General features: G+C 42.8%; 1 protein-coding gene across 1 annotated transcript in view; it reads right to left on the bottom strand.

Annotated features, from left to right (window-relative positions):
* The window catches only part of IKZF3 (IKAROS family zinc finger 3), a 449605-nt gene that overhangs the window by 228309 nt on the left and 205566 nt on the right, over window positions 1-15730 (bottom strand). Inside the window, exon 4 of the mRNA XM_069237426.1 lies at window positions 11342-11590. Within this exon, the coding sequence (XP_069093527.1) occupies window positions 11342-11590 (249 nt within the window). The remainder of the gene's footprint in view (window positions 1-11341; window positions 11591-15730) is intronic.

The raw sequence follows: 15730 nt of genomic DNA, 5'->3' as shown, positions 1-15730 counted from the left end.
CACAGCAGCCCAGGCAATCATCATGTTGTGCCTGGACCACGGGACTCTTCTTTACCTGGGTGCAACACACTCTTCCATTAAGCGTTTGCAGACTATCCAGAATGCTTCAGCCTGGGTACTCTTACACATTCGCAAGCACCAATCAGCTTCCTGCCAGCTCTCAGCCTTTCACCAGTTACCAGTGGAAAAAAGGATTCAGTTTAAGGCTCTTTGTTTCGCCTTCTGGGCCTTCTCAGGGTCTGGCCCGCTGTATCTCAGACATCTGATCAAGCCGTATCTTCTTACAAGCGCACTGGGTGGAAATGTGTAAGCCTACAGTTTTAAGTAACTTTACAATCGGATTTTGTGAAAAGCCAAAAATAGTAAATTTACTCAAAATGATAAGAATAAATCTAAACATGTAAATAACTTGCAATTGGATCTTACACTTGTGGATAGCCCTTATTGCCTTGAGTTGTATGGTGGTCCTCTTGCAACTACGTTTTCATGATGGATGGTCATTTTATAGAGTACAAGGAGAAAATGGAGAAGGCTGATGTACCTGTAATGGGCTATGTTCCCTTGGAGCTGGAGAACGAATCCTTTTCATTATAGGGGACGTTGATGTCAGCTTAGAGATCATAACCTTTAGTGTCAGTAGAGGTGAAGAATTGCATGGCCTCAAAATAGTCTGAACAGGATCCTCTGTTGCATCATAAATGAAAGAAGCCTTAGAGATGCTGAAATAACTATAGGAGAAGGTTATAGACAAAACCTTTTCTTTGGTATTATTTCCTCCACAGAAGAATGTGTCAGCATTAAAAATGTCAATATTGATCTCCATGACATTGAACAATATTCTGCCATGGAATGCCTCGATGTCGAAGAATGCCTTGATGGTGAGTAGAGCACCGCCAAGTGCGATAGTGACATCAAATGCTAGGAGTCTTTCAACATCAAGTGTTCTGATGTTTCAGCATCGATGTTGAACTGCATCTCACCTTCGATGGATAATAGTTTATGTCTGTACCCCTCACTGATGTTGCGATCTTCGACATTGATCAATACTACCAATGTTGGGAGTGGTGTGATTGGGGAGTTCATTTGTCATCATTACCGGATCCCTTTCTTTGGTCACCCTCTGTGACACTCCTTTTGAGGTCACAGTTCTCTCTCAGTGAAGGCCTATGCCTCCCTGAATGCCCCTGTCCTTTTTTGTTTTCTCCTTCACCACAAGGTCATCTAGTTGACCTTTTCAGCTGAATGACCTCATAGACATTTGGGTGAAATGCTCATAGACCTACATATAATGAGAGGCTGGGAGACACACTACACTGACTCAATGAGGGTCAGATGCCACTATCTTTTTCCCATAAAGAGGATATTTGGAAAATAGAAAAGGCTTTCCGACTGGAAAACCTGTCTTAAAAGCCAAAGAAACCCTCATTTGCTTTGTAGCAATAGGAAAGACTGAATGAAAATGTAGAACTCAGGGAGAAATGCTGCAGAAAAACGGTTTCACAAACATCTACAGTATACCAAGGTACTACACTCACAAGACAGAAAAAAGAAATGGCTCTTGAGAGGCAACTACCAGCATTATCTTTTAAAAGGTGTTTTTAAATTCTGCTAATAATATGCCAATTGGGCCTCTGTTTTCCCACATTGTGAACAGATATAGGCAGCAATTTAGATTAGGGTGTTACAATGCAGTATTTAGTAATGATTTATTTTGGAAGACTACAAATTCTTCAGAAAAATCTGGTTGTTGATGAGCTTTAGAAAACCCTCTATAGAATTTGACATACTGACATTTTCATCTAATCCGCAAATAAGTATCTGGATTAAATGTTCCGGGATCACTGCAAGGGGGAAAAGTGTATAAAAAATCTGTTTGACTAATTCATCACCCTTTGACTGTGTGTCCCATATTCAGGATCTGTAATTTGGGCATTTTGCATTTTGTTCTGTGGCAAATAAATATATTTCTACATAGCCCCAATCTCGTGAAATGGAATCTAAGATGTTGTTGTTGAGTTTCCACTTGTGATTTTGGCAGACTCATCTACTGAGTAGGTCTGCTTTTTGCTTTTGCAGATCTGGAGGGTGAACAGCCTGAAGGGACTGATTTCTCACTAGTAGCCAATGCCAAATTGCTTGGGCTTCTAATGATAGAGTTTGTGATCTTGTTTCTCCCTGCTTGTTTGTATAATACATGGTAGCGGAACTGTCTGTCTGTACTATAGCTCTGTTTGCAGATAATGCCAGGAGGACTGCCCTGAAAGCTAGGTGAAATGATTTCAGCTCAAGGATGTTGGTGTGGTATAGTATTTGTTTGGGAGATCACTGTCTCTGAATTATAAGATCATTGAGATACGCTCCCCATTCGGTGAGGGAAACATCAGTCACAATGGTCTGAGCGGCTAGGTCTTGATGGAAGGGAACTCGTTTGAGAAGATTGTGTTTGCTGGGCCACCACTGAAGGGACAGTTGAGCTTGGAGAATTTTGCTGTCTCCGTTGCCATAGTTTTGTAACCATTGGTTGTACAATCATTGTTACAATAGTCTCATATGATTGTTAAGCATTGGGGACTAGAGAAATGCACAAAATCATGGACTCGGAAGAGAAGAGATTGGTTTCACTGATGTTTTTGAATTGTTCAGTTATTGGTGACATTTCTGAGAAGTGGTACACACTCTGGCCTCCTTCTCCCTTGAAGGTGTTGAGAACTGCTCCTAAATGATCCAGTAACTATAGACTTGGTGGATTTTTCTACAGTCACACAAAGACCTTGTCCGTCTAATAGAGACAGTGAAGCTGAAACCTTTTTGTATTTGGCTCACAGGAGCTTGTTTTTGCAGAAGAAGGCTTGAACCACTGCTATTTGTTTGGAAAAGGTCTGGGTGCTGATTTGCAGAAGATGTCTGAAACCACTGCCATTTATTAGGAAAATGTTCTGGGTGCAGATTTGAGGCCTAACAGTAATACCTTATATTAGTAGTGAACTTTTCCTACAAGAAAGCAAAGAGCGTTCCTGTGTTTTTCTCTATTGGGATGTGGAAATAAGCCATAGAATGATAGAGCATATCCAGGCTCCTTTCATAAGTTGTGGATAAATTTGATGTAGTAATAGCATCCTGATTTTCTCTTTTTTTAATGAGTTTGTTGGCTTGTCCCAGGTCTAAAATGGATCTTGGGAACCAAAACATACCTGGAATAAATACCTTCCCCTCGATATGAGAGAGGGACCGAATCTAGGGCCTGATGTACCAAAGGAGTTTACCCATTCTGTGTCTATGGGAAAAGCTTTCGTACTAATGCTTGTTTTTGGAGTAGAGATGTTATTTTCTCTGGTAGATAAAACAGCTGATGTTGTGGGGCTTGTTTTGGTGGTTCTGTGGGTGGAAGAAACTTGAACTGATGTTGTAGCCTCTCTGAATAATTTTTAAAACTTGTTTGTCCGTAGTATTGCACTTCTATTCTTCCTGGTGTTATAGTACACTCTCTGTATGCGAAGTAGTGAACAGAGAAGATGAAGTGTTCTGCTCATTGTTTGTTGTGGGAGCGAGGTTTCCCTGGAGTGACATCTCCATACAACTGTTGTAGCTGCTGTCATCTACCATGAGTAGGTCTCCAGTATTGGGATTGGTGATGTTGTGTTTGTTGCCCCTAAGACTTTAGACTAGTAGGGGGATAAAACCCTTTGCCTCTGTTGTGGGCTGGTGTCACCCGACACCCAGGACATCTTGTTTGGGGTCAAGGGCAACAAGTTTTTATGTTTACTTTGTCCTTGGGACAAGTAGGCCCAGCCCTCTGCAGCACAAACCCTTTGGCTGCCTGTTTATAGAGAGTGGAACTCTCTGCAGTTGAGGTAATGTGTTTCCAAAAGATAATGCTGTTCGAACTTGTATTTATGGTTCATTATTTGAAAGCCTTCATTATTAGGGTGAGTGCTGTAAATAAATGTTTTAAGGTCACACTTCACTACTGACGTTGGTTCCAGTACTAAAAAAAAAAAAACGTGTATACACATGTTTGAAAAGTTTAGCCTATGAGGCTAAGTATAATGCTCCCAGAATGCTCTCTGATTAGATGCAAATGAAGTGTCATTTAGTAAAATGTGTTGATGCATGCTAGTATTTCCCAAAAATATTTCTAATGGAAAATCAGTGTAACCATTTTCAACACGAATATGGGAAGCATGTAAATAAACAAACACTGACAAAGCCAACTGGTCTGACATATTTTTATAAGTCATTTAGTTTCATCAATGCGTGTCTTGTTTTGACAAGGATTTTGTAACACTTTATTGTTGTGGGAGCTACCAGGCCCTCAACATTGTAACAAACACTGGCAAAAAAAAAAAAAAAAAGTTTTTTAACTCTAAAAGCACACGTTGCCACCAGTGGCATAACAAAGGCCCTGCAGCCGCCCTCCAGGGGGCCCCTTCAACACAGCACCTGCCCTGAGTGAGTCTGGAGAGGGGGCTCCTCCATGTTCTTTGCAAAGGGTCACCCTCCAGTTTCGTTACGTCACTGATTGCCACTGTAGTTCCTGACACTGAACAAAACTACTTTGTGTGCCAATATGCTCCTTGTGGAAGAGCAGAATGCGATCACTCATAGTAAAGCCAGCCGAAAGAGAGAGAAAGAGAAGTTTAATAAAAACAAAATTTCTTTGTTAACACCAGACCTAATTAGGGACCAATACCCACATGTAGGTAGCTTTTTGCATGTCGCAAACAGCGACTTTTGCTGTTTGCGACGTGCAAAAAGCACATTGCGATGCACAAACCCAGTTTTGCGATTCAGTAACCTGGTTACCGAATCGCAAAACGGGTTTGCGACTCGCAATTAGGAAGGGGTGTTCCCTTCCTAATTGCGACTCGCAGTGCAATGTAGGATTGTTTTGTGACCGTGAACGCGGGCGCAAACCAATCGCAGTTTGCACCCATTTCAAATGGGTGCTAACACTTTCGCAAAAGGGAAGGGGTCCCCATGGGACCCCTTCCCCATTGTGAATGTCACTGTAGACATTTTTTCAGAGCAGGCAGAGCTCTGAAAAAATGAAACGAAAACGTTTCATTTTTCGTTTTTGTAATGCATCTCGTTTTCCTTTAAGTTAGCAGTCGCAGACATGGTGGTCTGCTGTCTCCAGCAGGCCCCCACCCCTGTGAGGGCCGCTATTCGCAAGGGGGTCGCAAATTTCGACCCACCTCATGATTATTCACTAGGTGGGCATTTGCGAATCCTTGTGAATCACAGATGGTGTCAGGGACACCATCCTACATTCGGATTTGCGACTCGCAATTTGCAGGTCGCAAATCTGAACCTACCTACATGTGGCCCAAAATTCTTAAAGAAAGTCACAAAAGTGCACCCATGGTATATGTCGTACCCCTATAAAATATTTGTGAACTGTATTTTAGCATGGGTAAATACGCATGTCTAGATTTGCTCATGTGAAAATCTATTCAGCATTTGCAAGTTCATTTTCCCTCCGGCCACTTTCTTCCCAACCCTGGAAGAAGTTCTAATTCTGCCATTGTCAGGAGTAAATGTCCAACCTTTCTTATTATGGGAAAATATTAGGGAGAAGCTGGTGAAAATCTTTAAAACATGCAGGTTAGTAGGTTTGCAGACTCAAAGGCATTCCAGCCCTGGAACTATTGCTTACTGCTTCCTCCAGCCCCAGTATGCAGATCTGCAGAAAGGTGGCAAAATAAGGAAATTGCTACAGTAGGGATTGAAACTGCAAGTATTCAAGCCGTACTTTGGTAGTAGCCCTGGCATAATCAGAGAGGCTATTATCAGAGCTCTTACATAATGAGATTGCTGCCACAATTTTTCGCCACACATCATGGCACCAAAGGGACAAGTAGATCTTTTTACAGGACAAGTAGATTTGAGAAGCAACCTGTCCCCTGGACAAGTAGATATTTTAATAAATTCCACACCCCTGATTAAAGTGTCAGATTCTTTCTTTGTTCTTTACATCTCTTTATTAGTATGTGGGCAGAAGAGGACAGGACCTGTGAAAGTAAGTTCATTAATTTTTATTGTGCATCAGGTTTTAGAGATGGTAAGCGTAGCCATGATGCTCGACGTAAGGCAATGCCATGGCTGTAGGATGTAACCACTAATGTCTGCAGAATCAATGACAGCGCTTATGACCTATTTGGAGATAATCTGCCCTCACTCAAATTTTTGAGGAAGTCTTGTCTTGTATCTCTTGGTAGGTCATCCGTGAAAGTTAGGAGAGCTTCCAATAGTTCCCTGTCATACCTGCCAAGAAGAGCAGTTATTTGTGGATTTAAGGACTACGGCTGTAGATCCTAAACCCACAGCATCCATCTTTTTTACTTTCTCTTTTAGATGGTATTGAAATCTCTTGTGCCAATAGATGTTTTTTGAGCACTGCAGAGACAATAACAAAGCCTGGCTTGGCCCCCTGGCACAGGAATACAGGATTTTGTTGAGTATGCTTGTATTTCTTGAGGAGACATGGAGTCACAGATTTTAAGGTAGATGGGGTTCACAATTTTACTTCTGCGAGCTCTGTGAAATCGGAACCAGTGGTAATATTGGTTTCACTGATGCTTTAGGTTGTAATGTTTCCATTATTACACATACAGAAGAGTGAGGGACCTCTATTTGTATATTGAATTTTGCTACACATTTAACCAGTACATCCTGGAATGTTTAAATATCATCCACTGGGACAATCTCAACGGTGAGGCTGGAGGAGATGTTGGAATATAGGAGGTATATGTTTTGTGGCCTCTTGATGTGCTTGGATTTGTAGAGGGTTTTCTCCACTTACGTCTATCCAAAATATATGACTTCTGAGGCACTGTGGACTCTGACCAGGAAGCTGTGGTGGTGTTGCTTCAGATGGAGTAATGATACAGTGTGGCATGGAATGTCTGGCAAAGGTGGTAGAGTTTAGTGGGCATAAAGGTACTTGTAGTGGGTCCTCTGCAATTATGACGTACTGTGGTCTTGGTGGTAATGGAGGTTAATCTATTATAGGTATCACTCAACCTCAGCCAGAGTAGAATGTGGAGTGATGGGCATCATTGGTGCTGAGATGTGATGTCTCAACATAAATTATGGAACTGTGGTGTGTGTTGGAAACGAGTATCGACGTTGTGGATTTGTCAGGGTTGAAAGTCGATGATGTGACAGCATGGGTGTTGAAAAGGTCGCCATCAAAGGAAATTGTCTCACTGTCAACGGTGTAGACGTAACTGGAAGCTGTTCCATGGGGATGGTCGATACCTGAGTTATTTGTGTTGACACAGCTGGAGTTGCAGAGCCTTTTGATGGTGAACATGTCGGTGCCAGTGGATTCGATGTCCACCAGTGCTCTCCAGAAGAACAAGAATGTCTAGAATGATAATGGTGCGATGATGGTACTTTCGATGTTTCCTCTCTCTGGATCTACATTGGTGGGTGAGATTTTCACGGGAGGAGCATGGGACAGTACAGGAGGCCTTGTCACTTTTCTCTGATTTATTTAACCTCCTCTGCTATAAGATCTTCTAGATTGCCTCACAGGCAAATTCTTTCTGTCTTTAAGGGCCCTTTTTGCCATTTTTTGACAATGTGGACAGTCTCTGGCAGTATGAGAAGCTGGAAAACTGGCCACACATAGGTCATGGAGGTCAGAAACAGCTGTTTTTCTCTCACATTTAAAGCACTTCACCGCGAAGGCATAATGAAAAAAGAAAATTCTTAGAGGCGTAAAACACATGGAATATATAGTATTCTTCAAACACAACAGGTGAATGTTGAAAAAATAATTTTCTAAAGAAAACGCCTAAAACAAATTAGGCTGAAGACCTCTGAACTGTCCTGAGATCCAGCAAGCCCGAGCTTGCTAAGTAAAGGAAACTGCTGGATCTCTTAAAGTTGCAGAATATGCTGCGTGCAGCTGATGCACTTTTGACTTCACAAACACCTTTCCATTCATTTTTCTCCCTCACAGTAACGGCAGATTTTTCACTATATAGCACATTTTCTAAATAAAGTGCTGCAATGTGATTTTTATACTATTTACCACACCCTAGGTTTCCACAAAAAATGCTGTTAAAGCTGGCCTGCCAATGACTTTTGGAGGTGTCACCAAAATGTTCAACAATAGGGTGTCTACCTCCAACATCAGGAGATGAATATATATGTAAAGGGTCCCAGGGTCTCCGCATGCAGGCGGAACTAATCTATGATTATATCTCAGGGAGAATCCTTCAATGCAGAACCTACGATGCGGAGTCATCTTCTCTCCTATCAACTTCAACCTCTATGTGGAATCCCGTAGGACTTTGATAACTAACAAGAGCCTCAAGATAAACCAATACCAGTGATCCACAATTCAACGCTAAGATCTCCTCGAGTCACAACAGTCAGCGTCTCAAACACTGCATCAAGCTAATCCACACCTACTTGCAAGTTCAACCCTACAAAGAGGGAATTTCTTCTATCTGCCTACATGACCAAGCAGCCACATATTCAAGGGTATATAAATGACTTGAAAGTAGACAGCATGAGCCCTGGGTGACAAAAAAACCTTGTGGGTTTACCATAACATAGACCTTGCCTTAAAGGAAGACACAGCCAAGAAAACAAAGACAGCTTGGTGCCACCCCTTCCTCCTGAAAAAAAAGTGAAGCTGTTTCTACCTTATAATTACTTCCATCTAGAGAAAGGAAACGCTTTGCTAAAAAGCCTAGTGGATGATATCCTTCACAATGCAGCACACAGCTATTATGGCTGGAACAAGTTCAAAAACATCACAGAAGGAACTGCATTTGCATTCCTACCAGTCCTGTATGATCTTCAAGTCTATATGGCTCACATACAGAGCCACTAGTAAGGACACCCCTTCATACATAGCAGAGAAAATAACCACTTTCAGCAGAAAGTGCCTCACCATCAGTCAGTATATTGGATGACTGGAAACAAAGAAATGCAAAAAGGGGAAGGTTAGAAGGCAAACTTCTTGCATCAACATTCCCAGGAAGCAGAATAACATTCCATTGGCATCTGACATTCTTCAATCTTCCTGCAATTTAGGAAAAAAAATAAAGATACACTACTTCCAAGAGCATTTCCACCCTACACAATAGGAAGGCACGTGTGACCAGCCTCATTATAAAGAATGTCTGGGCTCCTGCCCTTGGTCAATGCTATGCTGCTGCCCAGCTAGGTTTGCGCTGCTCAAACAGCGCCACAAACTCACATACAATAATTGAAGCATGTGAATCAATGAAAGACCTAATCCTGGAGAATTCAGTGCATGTGAATCTATTAAATATTCAAATACCTACTTAAAAACTGGGGGTTTTCAATGGCCTCTTAAGTGACCTATGTAAAGATACACATTTTATTTATCTTTGAGCAGAGTAAATCTCTACTTGATATCCTGATCATGGACCTACAGCAAAACTAAAATAAGATTTTACATGTCAGTATTAATTAAATGTCCGCTATGCTCTGCCATGTGCATAACTTCTGTAATGAAAATACTGCAAAACTGCCAAGGGGTGCACAGTCCTGTGCTAGATGCGTTTTCAAAGGTTTGCACTGGCCTTGTGCAAACATGGTAGGTGCACTCCCCTTGCAATGTGTTGTGCACAGCCATAACATATATTATGTCAAAATGGCATACTGGGTATACCTGTTATGACACTGAAATCACGATTTTGTACCCTGTTGATAGATTGCTCCAGTTTATAGAGGTTGTTTTTGGCATCAATGAAACATTATAGCATCCTTGAATAAGGTCAGAATAGCACTATTCAAGACCCAGTTAAATAAAAAATGAATTTACAAGGAATGGGCTACACACAGACAGTCTGACAGAAAGTCACAGATGGAGGACAGCAGAACACATCAAAAGTGTGATTGTGTTCTAGAATCAATAACAAGAGCACCATTAGAATTACGGCCCACTTGCTGATGAAAGGATCCTGACATTCCCTGGGATGCCATTAGCCCTTCTTAGGCAAATGACATAAATCTACATACGCTCTGGTACACCCCCTACCTACATATACTCAGATGGGCTAAATCACCAACTATCCTCATGTGTAGTATTTACCTCTGTGTCAAGGTATGTCACAGGTCCATCTATTCCCATGCGTGAGCCTTAAACTACTCAGTTGTATTAGCAGTTCATATCCTGTCACTTGCTCTATTATCTGATATGTCCATATGTGTATTATTATTATGCATTTATCCAGGTGCAATACTAGCCTGAAAATCCCAATGAGCATAAACAACCTTTATAATCGAAGGCTCAGTTTTAGCCACTGCGTCTCAAGATATACATACATAGGTATGTTACTGGCCTTCTATTGCAAGGTGTGTGTCCAATTCGTGTCACTACAGAAGAGTTTTCACAAGGTTAGTTTTTGCTCTTATAAATTCAGATGGACCATAACATACTCTGAGTTTACTGGAGACAGTAAATATTTTACTGTTGTCCTACAGCAGAACACCCAAATCTGCAGGCCAAGAGAGAGCACCAAAAGTGTATTTCCATTCAAAGGTGAAAGTATTTATTGTGTCCTGAAATGAGGCTATGGGAACACCAACTGTAGTAGATGATTTTATAGGACCAGTGCGTTACGAGGACCCGTCCCCATAGTGTGTTTAGGTAGTTTCAAACAAGTGTATCAAAAAACTAAAAGTCCAGTTATATTTGCCTTGGTCCACTTTATAACATTCCCTACTATCAAACCGTGGGTTGAGTTAGAATAGTAAATACACACTTCATTACGGTCAATGGCCAATCCTCACAATTATAGGTATATTATGGTGTGTGTGTAAGACCGAGAGAGGCAAGAAACAGAGAGAGACAAACATTATATGCACATTTTGTAGCTGAGAAGCAATGTACACTGTGAGTGCAAGTTAAATAGTGCGCAAAATAATAGTTCCCCTGTATGTTGTCCTTGCCCTTTTTGGGGGCCGGTCATTGAACATTTTGTGCCCTTGGAGACTTGGCTTGGAAATGTCATGAATAGTTGGGTAGCCTGGGAAATTTAGATCAATTTCCAGCAAAGCTAAGATCTCTGCCCAGCAACAGCGTTATCATGTACATTCCAGGTGCTTTTCTAGGCCAGTTTTTGCTACCCCATGTACCTTCAAGCAAGTCAACAGGCCATTTAGCCACAGGTGCTTTACTAGTTCTTATAAACCTACACATTTAACTGGCTAGTATCTCTCCAGGCATACTTTTGACCCACATATCCATGTAACCCCGGGTGTGTTGTTTGCCACGTTTCCCTTGGTACATTACAGATTTATATATACCACCGGTGTCTTACTCAGTGGAAGCTCAGGTCTGGTCACTCACCAGTGTGACTCCTTTTGTGCACCATCAGGACGTTCATGCTGATGCAAGGCAGTCCACAAACATCACAGGACAGCTTCCCACCTAGCACCCTGCCACTCTCGTATCCGCCAGCAGTCCTCTCGATCTCTGTGCTTTCATAGTCACGATGTCCATAGTTGTAAGAAAGGTCTTCCCCGTTCTCCACTGGATCTTGTTTCAGACTGTCCGCTTCTTCTGCTTGGTACTCATCCTTCACATTGTTGGAAATAGCTATATATCACCATTAGGGAAATGCGAGAAAGAGACATGTTAATATGACGTAAGTGAAGGAATGCAAGGTGGGACTTGCAAGTGAAGGACAATGAGAACAAAGGTGATGTTTAAGAGGATGCATAGGAAGGTTCACGCAGCAAGCAAACAAGGACTTAAAAACTTTAGTGAAGTTTTGGAAGACCTTGTAGAGGGCAAATAGGCACATGAAAAGAGGAAATGTCAAATGAGCATGTGAAAAATTGTGAACACACCCCAAATTTCCTTCTCCCGACATGGCTTTTCCCACCTCAACTCCACCCTGACATATAGCGGCTATACCAGAAACAATATACCAGCATGTTCTGCTTCTACAGCACTCACTAGGCCTCTGCAGCACTTTTCTTCTTCCACATCCACATGCAAACCACTCTACTCCACCTCTACACATCTGTGTATCACATCTAACTTCGTGAACAGTAGTCGCCCTACCTCTACCCAACGTGGCTTAAATCCACACATCCCATCCAGCTTCCAGAACTTAGACTCCGTATACTTATATACCTCACCTCCAACGTTATTACTTTCACACAACTACCAATTATCCCACACCACTTCCCCAACTCCACGTAGATATCCTCCACCACAATCCAACACTTCCACATAATGCTCACCAACCAACATAGCCCCACATCGACACAGAAATCTCCCACAATGAGATGGGACCCTATACTTCCATACTCCTTTCACAAACTTTTATGCTAGTACTATCCTATAGCTCTAGGCACATTGATTTGGAACTGAGACGAAAACTTGAAGCAATGTTCTCGCAGTAGGACCAGTGCAAGGAACAGATGTATACACCAACGATGTTTGTGACAGAAAAAAATAATCCTTTTCTTCTGTGCCGCCACAACCACCAAAGCCTGCCCCTTGGGAGATGCTCCTGTGCACCTGTTGGAAACTTTCCTTTTAAATATAGCAAAGAGGTTTCACAACCTACAGTACAGGATCTATGCTCTGCTGCATATGATGTGCAATCTTTATGTAGAAGCCAGATAAGAGGAACCAAATCAGAATAAATCAACGCAAAATGTAAATGGAAAAGGTGGAGTGATGCCAGTAGAGAACTGGTGGCTGTTCGCCCTACTGATTGAAATGCCATCATCTAAGTAATTATGGTCACAGCACCTAAAAACAACTATGAAATAAAGATGTATATGCTTAATAAAAGATGTATATGCTTATTAAAAATGTATCAAAATAGTTTTCCAATGACAACCAGGATGACAGTGTGGTTTGTTACAAAGGCTTCTGATGTTATATATCTCAGGTTGGATAGGCAGTGGACACTACCATGAGGTGAGATGCATAAAACGCACCAGACTATGACTGTTCAGTACTTAATGGTGGACCATGTATCAAATATTTCACCTCAGATTATCTTATGATATCACATCTGTGATGTAAAAAATAGGTGTTTGACAGCCAGCTACGAGGGACTAAGAAGTACTAAGCCAGAAGAATGTATCACTATTGGACTTGGCCCCCTCTGCAGGGTTACCCACAAACGTTTTGCCTTTTTCACTTCACCTCTTTTGCTGAATTTGTTTTTTTTGGCCTTAGGACTCTGTGCACTTTACCACTGCTAACCAGTGTTAACATGCTTGTGCTCATTCCATGAAACATGGTTAAAGTGGTTTACACTTAATTGGCATATTTAATTTACCTATAAGTCCCTTATAGAGTGGGATGCCATGGCTTGTAAATGAAATGCTACTAGTGGACCCGAAGCACATATTGTGCCACCCACACTTAAAACATGTCCCTGGTCTGCCACTGCAGCCCGAATGCAGTTTTATACTGGCAATTCAACTTGGCAATATAATCCCCCTGCCAAGCCTTAAAATCACCTTTTAGTGCATGTACGTCACCCCTAAGATAGACCCTAGATAGCTCACAGGGCAGGGTGCATTGGAATTAAAAGGTTTACATGTACTGTTATGCTTAACATGTCCTGGTAGTGAAAAACTCCTAAACTCCTTTTTCACTACTGTGAGGCCTACCTGTCCCATAGGATAACGTTGGGTTGCCTTATTACATTTATTAAGTGCTAACTTTTAATTGGGACACATAAGCATTTCATGCTTGCTATCTATGAAATTGTAATTAAAAATCCTTTTTTAAAGGTAAAGATAGATTTTAAATTAAAGTTTTGGAAATTCTACTTTTAGAAAGTTGACATATCCCGGCCTTTGGGGGAACATCCTTTTTTACGACTTTCTTTTTTCCGAAAGTCGTGGTTAACGAAAGCACAACAACGCTTTTTTTAACCACGACTCCGTTTTTTTTGTGCCTTAACTACGTATGTTCTGAACAACAAACATGCGTGGTTAAGGTACATAGAAGGGAGTTGGCGAAGGTAAGTGGTGGGTTTAGGTTTTGGGGAGGGGGCGGGGGGTTTTAGGTTTTGGGGTGGGGCGTTTTTGGTTTTGGGGAGTGGGTGGGGGGTTTTAGGTTTTGGGGTGGGGTTGGGGGGTGGGGCGTTTTTGGTTTTGGGGAGGGGGTGGGGGGTCAGGGGGTTTTAGGTTTTGGGGTGGGGTTGGGGGGTGGGGCGTTTTTGGTTTTGGGGAGGGGTGGGGGTTAGGGGGTTTTAGGTTTTGGGGTGGGGTTGGGGGGGTGAGGCGTTTTTGGTTTTGGGGGGGGTCAGGGGTTTTTAGGGTGGGGTTGGGGGTGGGGCGTTTTTGGTTTTGGGGAGGGGGTGGGGGGGCCATGGGGTTTTAGGGAGGGAGTGGGGGGTTAGGGGGTTTTAGGTTTTGGGGTGGGGTTGGGGGGGTGGGGCGTTTATGGTTTTGGGGAGGGGGTGGGGGGTCAGGGGGTTTTAGGTTTTGGGGTGGGGTTGGGGGGGTGGGGCGTTTTTGGTTTTGGGGAGGGGGTGGGGGTTAGGGGGTTTTAGGTTTTGGGGTGGGGTTGGGGAGGTGAGGCGTTTTTGGTTTTGGGGAGGGGTGGGGGGTCAGGGGGTTTTAGGGTGGGGTTGGGGGGGTGGGGCGTTTTTGGTTTTGGGGAGGGGGTGGGGGTTTTAGGTTTTGGGGTGGGGTTGGGGGGGTGAGGCGTTTTTGGTTTTGGGGAGGGGGTGGGGGGTGGGGGGTCAGGGGGTTTTAGGTTTTGGGGTGGGGTTGGGGGGGTGGGGTGAGGGATGTAGGGTGAATGGTGCCTATTACTAATGCTTTTATCAGGAATGCCTTTACAACGAAATATCGTTGTTAAGGCATTCGCTGTAAAATCATTAGTAGTAGCAACGAGGTCGTTGTTCCGATCTCGTTGTTAAGGCAGTAGTTGTTTTTGAAGTCGTCGTTTCGTCGTACAATCTGGCCTTTGTCATCTGTACAGCCCCTTTTGCAACTAAATAGGCTGTCCCCTGCCTCCCCACAAAGGACTTGTCACCACTACATTTTTCCTGCAGTCAGTTTGAAGCACCATTAGGGAAGTCAGTAAACGTCTAGGACTTCAAAGGAAGCCTCTAGAAACTTCTCCTAACTTCCAAGAAGGCACAAGGTATAAAAATAGAGCTCTCAGACCCACTCTTTGGTTCACTTTCTGGATCTGCAGAAAGGATCTCAGAGGACTGCCTGTGGCTGTGGCCTACTGTGTACTACACTAAACTGCTTTGCAGCAACTGGAAGGACTGGTTTGCTGCCTGGAGCCTGCCTTGAAATATTAGAGGTCAGCCTTGCATCTGCACAAGAACTCAAGACTATAAGCCTCCTGTTCAGAACCACAGGGACAGAAAAGGCTCCTTCCATCTTGAAACCACACCTGGGCTCAGCCTGAGTAAGTCCTGAACCCCCAGGTGGTGTCCCACCAGTCCTGGACCATTGGGTGTGGTGCTACAAATGCCCAGATAGCCAAAATCCGAAATTTCTGACTTAAAAAAAGAGTTTGGTTTAAAACTCCTCTGAGATCCGAGGAACGAATGGGACCAACCTGCTTGTCGATTCACCCAAGGTGCATCACTGGTTGGTCAGATTTCACCGCTGCTGTGAGAACTTCTTGGACCCATGTTGATTTTATGTTTTAGCTCAGTTTTATATTTTATAATTGTACATGTTTTAACTGATATCGCTTTTAGCACCGACATTTTACACACTTCCTTCTTGCATA

This window comes from Pleurodeles waltl, chromosome 6 (genome assembly GCF_031143425.1).
Source record: "Pleurodeles waltl isolate 20211129_DDA chromosome 6, aPleWal1.hap1.20221129, whole genome shotgun sequence".
Classification (NCBI taxonomy): domain Eukaryota; kingdom Metazoa; phylum Chordata; class Amphibia; order Caudata; family Salamandridae; genus Pleurodeles; species Pleurodeles waltl.
This window is presented reverse-complemented; position numbering and strand designations above follow the sequence as displayed.